The sequence below is a fragment of the Taurulus bubalis genome, assembly GCF_910589615.1.
Source record: "Taurulus bubalis genome assembly, chromosome: 1".
In the NCBI taxonomy this organism is placed as follows: Eukaryota; Metazoa; Chordata; class Actinopteri; order Perciformes; family Cottidae; genus Taurulus; species Taurulus bubalis.
Window position 1 is genome coordinate 26,730,178 of NC_136589.1, and position 18,351 is coordinate 26,748,528.

Sequence of the window (18,351 nt, forward strand, 5' to 3'; positions counted from 1 at the left end):
CCATGTGTGTAGCTGCTGCCTCTGTCTCCTGTCTCACAACACTGAGACACATCTGGACTCTGTCATATTTAATTTTTTGAACATGGGGACGCAGCATACAAGCAATTATAGCAATGCAACCCAGGGAGAAGGGTAAGGAGAGGAAGGTACATGTTGTAAGAGACAATGAATGTTGCCTTTCTCTGACCTCTAAACTGTATGTGCAATTTAACACAGTAATGTATCAATGCATTGCATTTTCCACCTAATTTTCAGAGCGATGCATATGCAGTAGCCGGTGCATGCATTTGATCATTGCTGCCATACAAAATTCCGAGATCAAAGTGCAACAATTATAGACTGTGGCAAAAATGTAACTGCATTCGTATAATATAAGCGATTATTAGACCCGTTTAATTCAGCAGGTTATTCATTATTTTGTGTCCGAACATGGAAGAAAAACAGGATCCGGAAGGGTTAAGAGTATAACGCACAGTATGATAAATGTCCTCAGCAGCCCTCCTTTTTCACGTTTCCCAATAATCACCACCAATGGAAACGCAGTTGTCCCGCCCCTGCCGGTCTATTGTGAGTACTCGTTTAACTGGAGACCACTCTTCCAGACTCGGCACCAAAGTGGCGCACCACGACATGCACAGCTGAGTGCGCCTTTGAAGATGCTTGGTTGTCAAGCCACGATTTCTGGTAAGAGACTCGATGTTTTATGATTTCATGATTTTGTACCTCCTGCGTCTTAACCATGAATGTCCGGGCTTCTTTTGTGTTTAGTCAATGTGGCAACATTGACTCCTAACAGGGTGTATCGAGGTAAAGGAGGGTTTGGGAAGTCTATCTATTGTGTAACAGAATAGGTTTAGTTGGGGGAGCGTTATTTTTATCTCGATTAAATCGACGGCCAAGAGTTTTGATGTCAGGGAGGCGTTAGACTTGAAACAATGCGTCCTCGAGTCGAGTTTCATCCGTGAGATAACATCATGATGTTGTTGCAGTTTATGGCGATATGTCGGTCTGTTTTAGATATTTGATTGGCTGCATCTTTCCAATATGCGATCAACATAAAGTAGAAAAAGCCGATTCGTGACGAGTTAAATGACTGGCATCATGCGTTTAGATAAAGGTATAATTATTACCACACAGCTCCAACGTTATGAAAGCATGGGCTTCGTCAGACCGTGGAAGAGGTGTGGGTGTTTGTCATCTTGTCGGCACCTTGTGAGCCCCAAAACACCCACAGTGTTTGGTTTTGTGCTGGAGCGAGATGCGTCGCTGTGTCTCTGGATATTTTCAGGGGCACCTCCAACCTCTACAGCACCTCGTATTTGCTTCACGGGGTTTCTTTTTTCCCAACAGAAGGGAAACAGATGCGCTGTAATGTCAACAGTCGATTACTCATGCAACATTGCGCGAAAATATGCGCCCCCGCAGCTTGGACGAAACCGGCCTTCCTCTCCATCCTGCCAGACGAGCAGCTTCTTTAAGGAGACATAACCGAGGAGTTGGCAGCTTCCTGTTCAGCACCGCAGACAGAGACACAGTCCGACTTGTCCACACCCACTTCTGGTCCACGTTACTGCTGCCCTTCTCCTTTCAGACAGAGACAGAGGTCCGCCTACGCGCTCTGTGTGTGCGGGTTGACTTGCTCTCGCCCGGGAGGCATTCGAGTGCTTATAGGATGCGATATAGTGAGAAAGTCGTTATAAACGGCAGTAGAGTACCGGTGGGTTGTTTGCTGTGGCTCAGGTGCAGAGCCCTGTGTTCTACTTGCCCTGGGAACTGCCTGTAATAACTTGGATCATAAAGGGATGTCAAGCACTCTTAGGGTTGAGAGAGCAACAGAGCAACCTCTAAAAACGTCTTTTTAATTGCTTCTCTGAAAGGAATGTTGTGGAATAAGTTATTTGTGAACTTAAGCCCTAAGTCATACACAATTAGGCGTGATTAGTCAAATGAAATACCTTGCTATCCGCACAATCAAGGAGGGAATGAGTCTGTCTAATTAATCAGCCTTGTCTTCCGATTATCATCCACCACATGTGGTTGGAACTCATCAGCTGATGTCTGTAATCATGATGAGTGTTTGTGCCTTTATTGCCCTTTGGACCGAAGCGCCTACTATTGTGCTGCATGATCATAAAACAAATGCAAACATCTTACGTGGCCCAGAATGTGTTGGTGTGTAAACAAATGGATAGTAGCTCATATTTGCCCTTTGTGAGGTGCTGTGCATGTGAAGGGCGCTGTCATCTTGAAGCGCAGCTGTGCTTGGTTGATGGTGAAGTGGATTTGGATGGAAGGCAGGAGGAGAGCGTTGGTAGGAGAGGTTGGTGTGAGAGAGGAGAGGCAGAAAGGGATGGAGAGTATGGAAGCGAGAGTGGGGTGGAGAGAACATGCCCGCTGGCCTCCTGTCTGGACACATTACATTTTCATAGGCTGATATTGCACCGGCACAGCTGAATATAGATAAATAGCACTCCTTGTCCTCCACTGTCAAGTTGGGTATTTGTCTCTGTTTCTCTTACATCATTGTATTTATAGATCCAGCATCAGCATCAGCAGATGTATGTTATCTGTTGGTTTACTGACCATCTGATGACTAATATTATATCTGCCTTTGGTTAGCAAAGAAGCAGTATACTATACCTGTAGAATAATCTCAGATACAAGGCTGGATTTGCTAGTGGATCCTGGACCGCCTCTCCTTTTCTTCCAACCCATTTGGTCCCAGAAACCAACGAGTATTCCCACGCTGGAATATTAAAGCCCCTGAAAACTTAACTTCAAGTATTTCTCTATGACATAAAATATTCATGACAAAAAAGTAATAAAGAGTTGAGTTGTTGAGAGTTTAAACTCTTCAAAAACTGCTTCCCACCTTGTGCGGGTATTGTTTCATCAGATTTGGTTGACAACAACCCAGTAACTGCCATCAGATTTAGCTAAATCCTGATTGGTGCCCAGACGTACATGACATTGAGTTTTTCCAATTGAGTCCCTACCATGTCAAACTGGTAAGAATTATGGAGAAATAGTGTCTCAAAACTGTTCATACTGTGGCAGAAATATGTCTGTTCATGTTGGACCCCAGCACTGATAGTGAGAAGCTGGGCCTCAGAAAATATCAGAACTAGATCTTCATCGCATAAATCGCTTAACGTTTCAGTGTATCCCATGTATTAGTGGTGCTTATCACTAAACTAATTTGTAAGTAATTGTCTAAGAGTGAACCTGGACCTCCGTGGTCCCTGAGGGTTAGTTGCCAGCTTTGCCTGGTTGATAATCCTTGTATGTATAATAAATCTGGATTACATGTGTAATCTCTCAGTCAAATGAACATATCCACTCCGTGGCTCTACATGTCAAAACATCTTTTATTATAATTTAAATCATTAAACTAATGCTCTCTTTTCTCTTTCCAGGTTGAGTGACACGCTTGCAGTCCAATCCTTACCATGATAGCCACTGGCGGCCTGCTGCGCATGAACAGGCGCCAGGATTCCCTCCGCTCTAAAAACCGGGCGGAAAACAAAAGGAAGCGGAAATCCAAGAAAAAGAAGAAGAACGATGTGGTGGTGGTGAAGGGGAAGCTCAACTTCTTCTCCCCGGCCGGTTTTGTGGCTGCTGTGGGAGTTATAGTTCTCATGGTGGGGATTGCCATGGCGGTGCTGGGCTACTGGCCCAGCCAAAACCAGCAGCAGTACCAGGAGCGCCGCAGAACTGGAGGATACCACTCCAACAGGATGAGCTACTCCAAAAGTCTGCCTGTCTCCTCTAACTTGACCCGTAATAAGCCTCCCTCCGGACACAACAGTTTACTCAACCAGAGCCGTGCTAACAGCAGCGCCCCCGAGCCCTCCCCTCACTGTGGCTTCCTGTGCGACTTCCTGAATAATTACCTGTACTCAGACAATCTGAAAGTCTTTGGGCCGCTGGTAATGGGAATCGGCATTTTCCTCTTCATCTGTGCCAATGCAGTCCTCCATGAAAACCGAGACAAGAAAACCAAAATCATCAACCTGAGGGATATCTACTCCACAGTTATAGATCTACACAGCATACGGTCAAAGGAGTACTCACCAAACGGTTTGGTGAACTACACTCAGTCGAGGAGTGCTGAGGTCCAGCTGGGCTCGTTCCCTGCAAGCGGGGCGCTTACTCGCAGCTCCTGGCCCTCCACCGGCCTCGGTTTGCAGGGTGAGTCAGGTGGCGATGACGTGTTCAGACGCCCGTCGTTGGCCAGCAGGCCTCGGAGCTGGTCAAGAGATGTCCAGACATTCACGGACACCATCTACAGCATCTACAAAGACTATAGCAATAGCAGCGAGCAGGCCCCGCAGCCCCGGCAGTGGGAGACCACCTCCATCGTCACCTCCTCTGTAAACGCTTTCACCCTCCCTGTGATCAAACTGAACAACTGTGAGGTGGAGGAGTCTGAGAGAGCGGAAGCAGAGGGACGCTCAGAGGAAGGGGTCGTCATTGAGGCTGCAGCTGAAACCATTAGCGAGGAAGGACAAACCAGCGGGAGCAAGACAGACGGGACGGACGCCAAGGAGAAGGACGCCTCAATGGTGGATTCTCCGCCACCCCATCAGAGCCACGAGGACATAAGCACATACACAGCTGAGCAACAAGGGGCGCCACAGGTTCAGCCTCAACCACCGTGGCCCCAGCTGTTTCCTCCATCGCCTGTTGCCAGGGCAATGGGGTCACGGATGTCGCTCAACTCCATCACAGATCAGCCCAGGCCTACACGCCGCTGCAGCCTGTCTGTGTCTGTGGGTCGTCAAGGCGACAGAGCCAGGCGCTTCAGCTGCCCCCGTCTGGAGCGCTCCAACAGTAAGGGCTACATCAAACTGGCTGATCTGGGGGGCGAGTCCTTCGAAGCCCCTGACACGGACACTTCTTTAGTGGCAACTGGACAGGAAGTAGCAACAGACACAGACGCAGCAGCAGCAGGAGCAGCAGCAGCAGCAGCAGCAGCAGCGGAGGAAGGAGCTCAAGGAGAGAACAATCTGACGTCCATCACCGCTGCAGAATCCTAGACTTTTTGCTGATGAGCCTCTAAAAACTCTTTGATGTCTTCTTTGCTTCGTACCTTCTTCTCTGATTGCTGATGTGAAGCTGGCCATCACGAAGTAATGAAAATCTGCAAAGTAAGCTGCTAAGGACTATTGAAACATAGCCATGAACACTCAAGAGCAAGGCTCTTTATAAATACCACATCCACAGCTCAATATTCAGATGTAATTTTTCTATTTTTTCAATGTAGCAAGAGCAATACTAAAGACTTGTAAGAAGATTTAGTAAAGATTTGTAACAAAAGAAAATCTGATCTGATGAGTTTAAATGTTTCTTTTGTATAACAGTAGGGTAAACAATGTAGCCTGTAGAATTGCCAAAACTGTCACAGAGAACTACTGTCTGACATGTTGTACTGTAGCATTGAAATATGCCACAGAAAAAATAAATAGTCTAGAATTGTTTCTCTACATCGTCATGTAACTACCCAGTGAATAGGTGAACTGAATTGAATCTCAGGTAGACGTTTGGTTTAGGATCAGGACCTTGAGGACAAGGTCTTCCCTGTGCACACGTGTTTATATGAAACATTCATGGTTGAATAAACTTGACTGTAACACTCCTCCTGCCGGGTCTCGTAGTTGTCTTTGTTGATAGCCATTGCAACCAGTTTGTTTGCTCCATATAGGTTTTTAGAAAGAAAATAAATGGAAAAATGTTTTAAAGCTGTGGGACTGAGTGGTTAAGTGTGTGGTAATCCTGCAGATGGTATAGATTTTGGTTTTGTGCACTCCAGTCGCACTTCTTCCCATTACTGGGAAAGACTGCAGTGGTATTGATGTTACACTGTCCGTGCTCACTGAACTGAGACCACTAACCTATAGGTGATATTTACAACAGCACTTTTAATAATTGGCTTCACAGTTAAAAAGTGGAAATTAACAGAGGCAAATAAGCTGATTCAAATGGGTGACAAAGTAAAGGAAAATATATGCGTCTTAACAAGGTGTTTTAGAACGACCCCAACTGTTCAATTGGGTTGAGATATGGTGACTGTGAAGGCAAACACATATGGTTCACTTACTTTTTACTAAACAGCTCTTTTTATTCTGTGTGTGTGTGTGTGTGCGTGCGCATCTAATGCACTCCTGTGTGTTGTTATGCAAATACATTGCTCATAGCTATCACTGATGGAAATTAACAGGACATGTGTTAAAGTAATACATGGGTGAAATGTTATGTTACTTTTCTGGATTACTTTTTAATACTTCTGGCCAATACATTTAAGAGTCGACATTGTACGTTTTACTCCATTACGTTTTACTCCATTACTTGGCAGGTGTACTGTAGTATAGATACTTTGTATGCTACTGTAAGGTTTTTCATTCAAAATACACTTTTGCCAATTAGGTATTTTTTCATTTATTATTTTGTTTATTTATAAACTTTATTATTTTGTAATTGCTTTACAAGTGACCAACATGAAGACACATATGATACATATACACATGTAGGTCAGTGTGTTTGTGTGGATGGGTGTGTAAAAGCGAGTGTGAGAAGGAAGATAATATCAACGGAAGGAAAGGAAAGAGGAACAAAACAAAGCTGTCGTGCAAATGGGGGCCATCTCTGGTTGAGCCTTAAAAAATAGAGGCACTGGGATGGATCATTAGGTCAGAACAGCTGGGTCAAATGCAAGGCAAGATTTTATGTTTTAATTTCCCCTATCTTTTTATTTTTATTCTTATTTTAGGTTGCTTTTTTTTACATTTCTCTAATTCAGTCCAATACAACAGTCCTGCAATAAATGACTCCTCTAAAATGACCATGAAGTTGAATAAACACCTCACTAAAACAGTTTCAACAATTACTTTACAAACATAACCGTCATGAAGGTAGGATTTATTTACCTTGCATGGAATTTCTTGAACTAACTGCTGGATCATATTTAATCAGAGATTTCTGTGAAACAAACCATCTGGCAGGTCAGATTTATCGCAGGACTGCCGTATTAGATTGCTTTAGCTTTGCTCGGTGTAGACAACTGGGTGTGATGTTACAGATTTAAACTACCTTATGGGCTTGGACGAACAAAGTAAAAAACAGTTTAGATAGCCCCACTTTGACCAACAACAACATTACAATGCTATTTAATTCATCACTAAAAAGAATATAAACGCCAACAGGAAAAATCTGCTACTTACAAGCTTATTTGCTTATAATACTTTTACTTAAGTAACATGAATTCTTGACTTTTACTGGATCTGGTGTTTTATAATGGTGTTCATTTACTTCCAGGTGTTACTGTTACTTATGGGAAGCCTCTAAGTTCTTCTTCCACCACTGAATTTCACAAATTCAAATGATCTAAACAACATTATCTCAAACTTAAGTCATCTTTCAGGAACGTTGACTTTGGTCTGCAGACTTTTATCATGAAGCATCTAACTGTAGCTCAAGCTAACGAGGCCACCTGGTGGTCATGTGACACAGATGACTATCAAACGTACGTCCTTCTTCCTGCAAATCTCCACCAGGTGGCACTAGGACTTTTCTCCCCGTGTCGTCATCGTGGGCGTGCCCGTTTACGAGTACTACGGGGGCCGTGGGAGGGGGCAGGGCTAGCTCGACCCCGTCTCTGGAAAGGTTTGCCAAAGTAGGCGCTTACAGGTGTCTGGTCCTTTTCACGCGGACGAGCACCGCGTCGGGATTCCTGGTCTCCGGTCACACACACTGGTGTCAGCTGGCGTTAACGGAGCTTGTATCTTCTCATAACTGTCAGGTAACGCGTGTATTTCAGTTGTTTCACTTCCAACTTCACCACGTATTTAACGCTTGACAGTGAATTAACTGAGCTTTGCATGATTTGGGCAGCATTGACACTCAGCGGTCATTGAGACTGTTTTAATTGTTTGATTTCAAGAACCTGATACGTGTGGACCCACTCAATAAATGTTTTGTTTCATTTTATTTGTCTTTGTTTCAAACACTGGGGTTTCCAACACACTGACGTGCCTGCTGCTGCTTTCCCCTGTGACTTGGACTGTGCAATGGTGAGTACACACGTTTATTCACAAAAGTGGGAAGTGTGTTTCCTAAACACTGAGGCAGTTCACAGATAATGGGTAAAGACACATGTCTGACTGGGCAAATGAAAAGAGACATTCGTTTCAGCGGGCACTCATTAAGGCTATAAGGTCAAACAGGAAGCCAAAGTGTCATTTCAAGGGTCACTGGGATCACAAATGTGGCATTACCAACTTGTTTCAAACGACTGGGTCATGCAAAAGGTTGGTGTAGTTAAAAGAAAAGTTCAAAAACTACTTCTCCAGTTTCTGGTGATAACATAACTAAACCAAACCCTCAACTATTTACTTGTGTCACTTTTTGGGACCTTCCATTGCCTTCCATTAATTTACTGGAGACTTAACCGAACCATTCCACTACTTGCGTAACCCTTACTGTAACCAACAACCCAAAAATCCTCCTTTTCCCAAATAGCGAGACAGCCTCTATCGCCAATTGGACAAGGCATCCTCAAGTACCTGATTTTAAGACTGTAATGTGTCCCGAGAGGGAGCCTAAGTTAGGAACACACACACACACACACACACACACACACACACACACACACACACACACACACACACACACACACATACATACATACATACACACCAACCTGATAAAACTTTGCTGGGCATAGGCAGACAGTTCGGAAATGGGAAGTCATCACAGCATGTGTTTCCGCTTGTATTCTCCCCAAAATAGACATGTGTTTGAATCAATGAATGAAGAGCTCTTTGATTTAATACTCTCTTTCATGGACTCTTTACTGTACACATGTACTAAACGAGGAACTTAAACTTTACTGTGTGGTGTTTTCTTTTTTTTTTACATTTTGTAATGACCCAAGATCCATATGGCTGTAATAAAGTCGTAATATACATTTTTAAGAGGGACTATTGCATTTTATAGTGCCACATGGCCGCTCTTGCAGTTCAATAATTTTAATGAAGGTGACTGTACGGGACCAAGGAGATAAGACCGGGCAAAGTCTGTGGGACTTGTCATGTTCACTGGGTGGTGGTAGCATGTAAGCCCTGCATGTTTCTCTGCAAAGCATTCATAAGTAGATGATTATAATATATTTGCTGAGCTGGTGCTTTTGATGTCACCATGACTGACTTTGCTTGTCTTGAAGAGATCTTTGCAAAATGCAGTATATTACACCATATAAGCAGGGGAGGTAGTGTTATTTCCTTCCAAACTGATTTTATATTATTTGAAATTGCCCTAAGATTTAAAGACTAATTATAAATGACAATGGATTCCCAAATTGAAGAGTGTTTGGTTGCTCCTTAAAATTGTTCTTTAATATAGTCAAAAGTCTCTCACAAAGCCATCAACCCAAGCTCATTATAGCGATATAATAGTCAGAAATAATGACAAAATAGGCCCTAAAATCCTCTGAAAATGTGATTTAAAACCTTAAACCTACAATAACAGAGTGGTTTGTCTCCTTGGGAGCAGTGGAAATAAGTTGAGCATTGACATGTGAAAAGATAACGCTAGGCTACATGATCACGTGACTTCAACGTCACCACCACAAAGCTAAAGGCGGACTACGGCATGATGACATTTTGTAGTTGTGTTTTTTTGCCAATTGTTAGCAACTGCCTTTTTTTTTAAGACTCGTAAGATTCTAAATTCACGAATGGGAAATTAACTAACATATTTTATGTGGTAGAACAAAACATTAAAATATCTTGAGCTTGTGTTCACCACAGACTTTATTCCAGTGCATCTAACCAAAACCCATTCCAAAAAAACATTGACTCTGAAAGAAGGGATCTGAAAGTGCAAAAATGCTGACTCATTTCCTTGGCTTTAGGACTCAATACTGCTGGAGTCTATTTGTGCCACCAAGGTTTGACAGATTTGACTGACAGTGACCCATCAACTGTCATCAGACTCGGATTTGTTGCTAAATCCTGATTGGTGCATGGAAGTATGTGACATCAGGTTTTCTGACTCGGCCAGTGAGAAGAACACAGACTGAAAGAGAAATGCTGTGAATTCCAAATGGAAAGTTGCAATCTCTGATTACAGCTAGCAAACAGTCATATTTACTGTATATACTGTATATGTACATGGGGAAAGTGTATTTCAATTTTGCCGGTGACCATGTTACTTGCCTGGTTTTCCAAAGCCGGGGCACTTGAACTCAGAAGGGTTGTAATTATGGGCGAGCAGCAGGGAATTTCCCATCTCTCACTTTGACTGGAATGCAACATAATGTACCAAAGTGTCTGTTTCATCAAGGATGACGTCTGAAGATGTTGTTTAGGTGTTACAACTGAAAGGTCAGTTTTGATGACTTGCAGTCGAGAACATCTCGGGAAATGTATTCCCCGTAGCAATTTCCTTTTGAATGTTATTTAATTTCTTACTGTCTGATGTCGGGCTGACATAACGAGATCAAATCTTCTTTCTGTGTCTCAAGATCATTCATCCATTCATGTTCATAATTAAAGCTCATTCTGCTGCAGACATCTCTCGACAGGTACAACAAAACTGTTGTTTTGATGTAGTGCTGCCAGTGATAAAGACTATCCCTGCTTTTTATCTGTGGAGTTGAGATCTAGTGTCAGATCAGTTCATGATCAATCGCGCTGCTGGCATTGTAGTGGAGGAGAAGACATTATTTCACCTGATAGTCTTTGCTGGTACGACTTATTGTTCTGTGTTTTTACAAAATGAAGGTTATGGAAGTGCCCATGTGTTAGTCAGGTTAAAGGTACAAATAAATAATCACTGTGTCCCCAGTCTGTGTCCCCAATCTCTGGCATTATCAAGATTTAGTGATAAGACATGCAAAGGTTGGAGTAAAGTAATTTGTCATGGCATTCTTTGGACTAAAGCTGAGATGAATCTTGAGTTATTACATTATGCCCTCAACCTTCCCGCAGAGTGCACTCAGGATAGTGAGATCAGGATTATGGGCCAGTTATTAAACTATAATAAAAACTAGAACTGGAATAAAACATATGTTCAGATCTCCAGAGCTATTTTTTCATATAATTGGATATTTAGATTTGTATCATTTTTGATGAATTAAAGAAAGCGAGAGAAGTGGAGCGCGACAGAAAAATAGTCTGCCACTATTTAGATAAATGATACAGTTTGTCAGTCATCTCCAAATAGCAGACCAAATTATCATCCCATCACATATTAGAAAGTGGGTCCGTTTTGATTACATCAACAGTAGAAGTGTCCATCAACAAATGTCCCTGAGCAAGACACTGAACTTCTTTCTGCTTACTTGTTGTTTTTAACGGAACATCACGAGCATCAGCCCGAAATGTAGAATGCTAATGAAACCATCAACACCGATTTCTTGCCCTCAGGTGTGCCCTCATTCAGTCAGTTGAAGTGAGCTGAACTCGACACGTGAGTGCAGTGCTGCCTTCGGGGGCTGACAGAGATAACACCTATGACTCAATCTTGCTGAGTGGTGAGATAAGCTTGTTGGGAGTTTCTTTATCTTACAGTGTTGCCTGATCACTTGAGAGCAACATGAGGCTGCCGCTGCCTTATAAAGCTACAGCCCATGGGATGGCACCTTGACAGTCACAGGGTATTTATAGTGAAGAGTAGGGGTTCGCCTCAGACCGGGCTCTCTTTGAAGTCAACCACAAACATGCTATTGTAAAGGAACTTTACTTTCCTGCCAAAAACTCTGTTGCGCTGGTTTCAATGTGCTATTTTCCGATCCAGGCACTGAGTTTCCCTTTGTCCTCGCTTTAGTTTATGCAAACTATTACAAGTCCCACATTCTTTTTTCTATTAAACATAGAAAACATACTAGTCAATATTAGCATTGATATTTGGATGTTTAAAAAATATGGATCTTTTAGATTTGTGGTTTTCTTTGGTCGATTTACAACTTTGGTCCGGAATGAAATATCGAAACAATTATATGATGGATTTCCATGAAATTGTTAGAAACATTAATGTTTCCTTCAGAATAATAATTCTGGAGATCCCCTGGATTTTCATCTGCGCCACCATCAGGTGAAAACTTTAGTTTGTCCAATACTTTGGTTTATGATCAAATTCTGGCAAAACATAATGACATTCCCACAGGCCCCAGCTACACTGGACCATCCTTTATGAAAGGTGATGGTGGCGTCCCACAATTCCATGCACCCGCAACACAGCATACTCTCATCAATAACATCTGCTATTGCATAATTACGTAGCCTAGTGTAAGGGCAGTTTTTTCCTGAGTCCTCAGCAATTCTACTTCACATTTTTCCTTGACCTCAAGATGTTTTACACCCAGGTCAAGGAAAAGTGAGAAGGAAATGTGTTTTATCCTAAATACTTTCGCACAGAGCATGAATATTATGCGGCAAAAAATCAACCAATCAAGTTGTGCTGAATGGATTGCACCTATATTTATGAAATAACAGTTATTCCAGCTGTTTGTTTTTTGTACGTCACGGGTGCTAAAAACACTTCCCTAAAGGATACACTGTATATTCCTTCTCATAGCTCCTCAGGCAAGCCTCCTTGATCCTCAAGATGCATTTTAGGAATTGGAATGTCCTTCAAGATAGAGCGCTGTGATCGATTTCTGGCTCACAAGCCAGAGGAGTGAAGAATCGAGGAGGCAAAAAATCAGGAAATGAGAAAGACCCCAGATCCACTCCTTCCGTTTCTACCTTTCACAATTAAAGCCCTAGACATTATTCACAAGCGTGTATTTTACATGTTTGTGTCGTTCATTGGTCACGCCCCCGGTGTGTAACGGCCTTGATTTTGGTTTTAAGTAATTGTTTATTTTGATTAAGGTTTTTTAGGTTAAGCACATATTTGGGCCTTTTTAGGTTTTGAAAGAAAAAGGAATGTGTTGTCAAAATGAAATCCGTTTAGGGATGTTACTACCTCGACATTGCGGCTTGGACTGTTTAAATGGTTCCTCTCAGTTAAAATGCTGACAATCCATAGAGCGCTCTTAAAGGGAAGAATGACTCGAAAATGCTGCTGCAGTTTTTTTCTCCAACCACATGTGCCGCCCCTCCCTTTCTCTCAAAATGCCTGGTCTGCAATCACTCGACGGGCACAATCACTGCTGCTTTCCAAAGGTTACAAACACAGAACACATTTACGATTCCTCGAGATAAGATGTGCTTCCTACATGAAGAAAACAAAAAGGGGAGTGCTCTTCATTATCTTAATAATAATCCATTTTCACATTAATCTGCACTATGCACCCTTGGCTTTACATGAAAGAGAGCCAGAGATGAAAATAATGACTTCTCTAATAGGCGGGTGACAAGTCACAAGAGAGTGCCCCAAAGATAGGGAGTCGATTTGGAGCTTTTGGCCCAATTGGGGGTGTCAAAATACGACTGTAATTTGGCATGTATGCTTACTGACCTGCAGCCCTTTGGGAGTGAAGGCGTTCACAGCTGAGTAGAGCTGAACAGCAGGGGACGGTAGTTTTGGTTAGTTAAAGGTGAAGAAGAAAGCAGAGCTGGAGCCAATTCACTATGAGTTCACCGAGTTCAGACTGTAATACAAAAAAAATATGTTAATTCGCATGATAACTGTGAAGTCTCCATGCTAAAATAAATAGTACATTAATATTTTGGACAATGGTACTTTTTTAGATTTAGAACATCACCCTGAGAGTGTTCTAATAATTAATTACGTTATTTCAGAACAACATAGGTTGGTAAAGATGCGGTATACATAGTCTAGTAACAAGGGCCCAGTAAAGTCACTGGTTGTTGTGTACAAAAGCCCAAAGACAAAATGGAAATGTAATTCTGTGTTTGGGCATATGTCTTTTTTGACAAGCAATTATTTGCCCCCTGACATTTTTTAATTAGATCACATGGATCCTTTGCCATGTATTGTAAGGGACATGCCTCAGTATAACGAGGTATTGATGAAGTGCCAGCTTGCTTGTTCTGACCACAGCACTGGAAATTAGATAGCTGTAATGAGGTGTATACTGAGTATATACACCAGCATTTCATGTTTTTCCCAGATCTTATCCTCGCAGCACTACCATTTAAATAAACCACTAATTTGAAATCCATTCATTATAAATACTTGAAATTAATTATAATCACTAAATGCCACATTGCTGTGTAAGCAAGAGATCAATATAATGCAACTTCCTTCCTGTAAGTCACGAATCATGTTAAAAAAAAAAAGAGAGATAGTGTCAGCATTGCTCGTTAATTTTGTGTGAAAAGGACAATATAACCGTATATTTCACAATTTTGTTCCTACTTGAGAGTGAAAAGACATTAGAATTCAAGGATATCTGAGTTCAAGGTCAGGCTTCAGAGCAGATGAGCTGCACAGGAACTAAGTGTCTATACGCAGCAGAAAAAAGTGAAGCGTTAAGCAGACACAAGCTAAGTAGAGTCCAGAGATCACATGTTGTCTGCCTTGTGTAGTATTAATCATACTGCTGACCAAGGGCTGTTCTGGAGGCTCTGAGGAGATTTGCACTTACACTTATCTGCAAGTCACTATACATACAGAGAGTGAGAACTCATAGACAGTAGAAACTCAGAGCGTTATATATATTTGAAGACGTGTGGGCCTAATTTTTTATTTTTACTGCAAACATTTCCTGAAAGTGTTAATTATCTGGAAGTTGTTTCCGTTTAATCTAAACTTCCTGAAGATCATTTGTCAATCAAGCGCAGTGGGTTAGCATATCAATTCCTGTTCAGCGGAGATTATTTCCTCAGGATATCATCATCAACATGTTACATCACAGATAAGAAAGATAAAGACATTTAAAAGTAGAGGTATTGTTGTTTTGTACTTGCATTAGACATGAATACAATAAGACTGGCCAGCAGTTATACATTTTCACTGAGTAAAGGCCTGAGTGTGCTGCCTGGTTTATGTTTCTTATACTACACACTAATCAAAAGAATTGAAAATGGAAATAAATTAAGTATGCTTTAATATATTTCAGCTTTGACTGGTTGTTGGCTGTTAGTGCTGTTGTTTCAGAAAAATACATCGAGGGAATACATAAATAAAAGCTCCATTGCAATTAGCCGTTTTTAACAATGCCAGTATGTGAGTATTGATGCCAGTATTGATTGTCTTTATTTCCTTTTGGAGATAAACAAATCCGTCATTTAAGATTTAAGATTGTTCTCTGCATTACGGCACACAGTCACCACCCACTGGCCAGACGGGCCGTGATGAGCAATGTCTCAGACGATAAGTCTGGTCGTGACAATACTGTGCCAGACTCCGCCTGCTCTAAATGTAGAGAACTATTGTTTGGCTGTGCACAGGACCGCTAATTTACAGTGTGTATTCTCAGAGAGACATATTGCGGTGATGTTCTTATAGCAACGTTTATCACAATGATAATGTTTGTGCTTAAAAAACAAGAATGAAAGGGGGGAAGTAAAATAACCTATTTTGAGAAATTGTAGAATAACAGGGTGTGAAATTACTTAGTAGAAAGAACTTGTACCATAAGGGTTGTTGGAGCTGGAAAGCTTCCTCTCCTCGTGTTGTCACCTTAATAAAATACATTCTTAGACCTTTTATGGTGACTGGAGCTATGACATTAGACTCAGCAGACATACTGCCATGAGATATTATCGCGTCACAGTGAAAACACTATCCTCCTGACAGCCCTCGTCGGCTATTATTTCTCCTCATTGCATCGAGGGTTGCAGGAATATTTCGTTACACCCTTTGTTTAGCTACTGCAGCTCTACACATCACTCTCCTCGCTGATGGTTGCTTGTAAAGTTAGTGTTTTAGGAATTTAAACTTGCATGTGAAGTAGCTCAATCCCCTTGGACTGTGATGTGATTATATGTCTTCAATGTAAAACATTCGTTGTTGTTGTTGGTGAGCTTGTTTTTTTACGAGCTGTTACAATAAGCTAGAGGTTGAATGAGGAGCCAGTTGTCTTGCTGCCTGTGAGAGTTGCACTGTGTGCGTTAATTCATTTACTCTCTTCTATCTGCAAAGCACGTCTGATAAATGTCTGTCACTATTTAGGGAATTCATGAATGACTGCAGCAGAAAATTCTCTGAAGCTGTAATGTGCATGGCTGTGTGTTTATATTTGCATATACTGTAAAGTGTTGTCATGTAGTATCCTACTTGAGTAAGAAAGCAATTAGACAAAATAAAAGTCAAATGGGTGACCGAGTTAGGTCAAGTTCCCACTGGGAGGCGGGAGGCCAAAGCTTAAAATCCTCAGAGGGGAACAACCCAGACACTAATTAAACACTTGCTTTTATGTCTGTATTTGTGCACACACAACCACATGTATGTACCTTGAGGAGGGCAGCAGATGTGTGTGAGTGTGCGTGCGTTCATGTGCTCACTATATTGGTTTCTTTTCATATGTCTTGGATTATGATTTTCATTTCAATATTTTAAAGTGCTCCAGACTGGGAGCAAACAGTAAGTCTTTGAGAAGCATTTGGCTGTGGCTGGTACAGGGTGAGCTAATTTGAACAACTTGATATACTGTCGAGTACCTTTTTTAATCTATAGCAATGCATCATATTTTATGAGCGCATCTGTTTTGGTGAACAGATTGGTTGTTCAATTTTGAGCTTGCTTACTTTGTCTCAAAAGTCTGGACAAAAAGCAAAATTGATTTGATTCTAATTATTTTTGGTTCCCCCAGTATGTTTTGTCTGTGGTTTTAATAAAACCTTTTATTTTTATTGCAGACAATGATTTCTTAGTTTTTTTGATAGCTTGAAAATAAATGCGCAACATTCTCGATCTGGCTTACGTGAACTCTGAAGGCTGCAGCTAACAATTGTTTACATTACTGATTAATCTTCTGATTACTTCCTTGATTAATTGTATGGTCGATACAATCTGAGATAATACTGAACAATTTTCAAGGGGATATTTCATCAAATTACGTGTTTTGTTCGACCAATATTCCAAAATATGAAGATATTCAGTTTACCGGTACACAAGAGAAAGAAAAGCAGAAAATCATCACAATTGAGAAGCTGGAACCAGAGCAGATTTGTCATTTTTACTTAAACAAAATTACATAACAATTCATTTATTATTCAAACAGTGGCATATTAGTATTATTTTCAACTAATCGATTAAGTGAAGCATTGTTTGTGCTCTAGTGGTGCATTGTCAGCGTGACATAGCTGTATTATAGCTGAATAATGCATTCATATAAAGTAGCATAAAGTGGAATAATGCAAGTAAAGTACAAGTATCTCAAAACGATGTACTTTTAGTAGAGCATTTGAGTAAATTTATCTTTTTACATTTCACCACTGATTCAATTTCCTTTCACATGCGCTGCCCTTTTCCAGTGAAACAACAAACCTCATTCCATTAATTTGCGTGTGTGCGTGTGTGTTTTGAGGGGGTGTGCTGCTAAAATAATGCCCCTGCTGTCCTGATATCCCACAATGCTGCTCCTCGGTGTAGTGAGTTTGATAGGCTGGTAGAGAGGGGGAACTGCAGCAGAGTAGCACCGCTGTCAGGAAACAGAAGCCCACTACGAACGCAGCTCGCGTAAACCAGCTGAACGCGGACGGTTTACCTGGTAATAAACCTTTTATTTTGCTGCTTTTCTCCTCATATCTAACAGTTCGGCTGTCTTGCGAGGCGTGCACGCGTCCTGGTTGGTTCCGTTCTCCGAGTAATGTCCTCTTATGCCTCATTCGGGTCGTCCGACCACAACACCCGCGGCCGATGACAGATAATTAACATTAAAATACACTTCTACTGTATTCACTCGGACGGAAAAGTCGAGTGAACGTGGCTAACCGTGTCTGAAGCGTAACCTTTTCATTCCGCTGTTTTGCATTGTAGCATTTGCGTAACATTTTCGCGTTTTTTCGCTGAATGGGCTGCCTGCAGCGGCCGCTATTTTGTAGCTAAAAGTCGGATATTTCAAAGCAACAAGCCGCTCAAGGTACAGTAGGCTAACGTGCTCCAGTTTCGAGGCAGAAAGTGGGAAATGGGTGAAAACGGGAGGATGTATCTGCTTTTTCCAACCTTAAACCCCTCGTGTTTTACATCAGTGAAGGACAGTGCTGAGTCACTGGCAGGCACGGTAACATTTGAGAACAGTTAATGGATTAACATTGTTAATTTGTCGGAAGGTTAAGACGACATACTTGGGTGTTTTTGATCTGCAGTGCGGTAGGCGTGGTTAGGGGCAGGATGACACGGTCTGGAGCCTCTTTTAGCATCCTCACATCAAGGTTGTAAGCACGGAATGCAATGGCCGGAGTCTGACTTGACAATTTAATTAAGATGCACAGT

At 41.7% G+C, this 18,351-nt stretch overlaps 1 protein-coding gene across 1 annotated transcript; it reads left to right on the forward strand.

Annotated features, from left to right (window-relative positions):
- Positions 1–3,449: 3,449 nt before the first annotated feature.
- On the forward strand, positions 3,450–5,039 carry tmem200cb (transmembrane protein 200C-b; the record flags this gene model as incomplete). The annotated part of the gene is made up of 1 exon (XM_079224249.1): positions 3,450–5,039. One exon carries the CDS (start codon positions 3,450–3,452, stop codon positions 5,037–5,039), a length of 1,590 nt encoding a protein of 529 aa, XP_079080375.1.
- Positions 5,040–18,351: the final 13,312 nt, after the last annotated feature.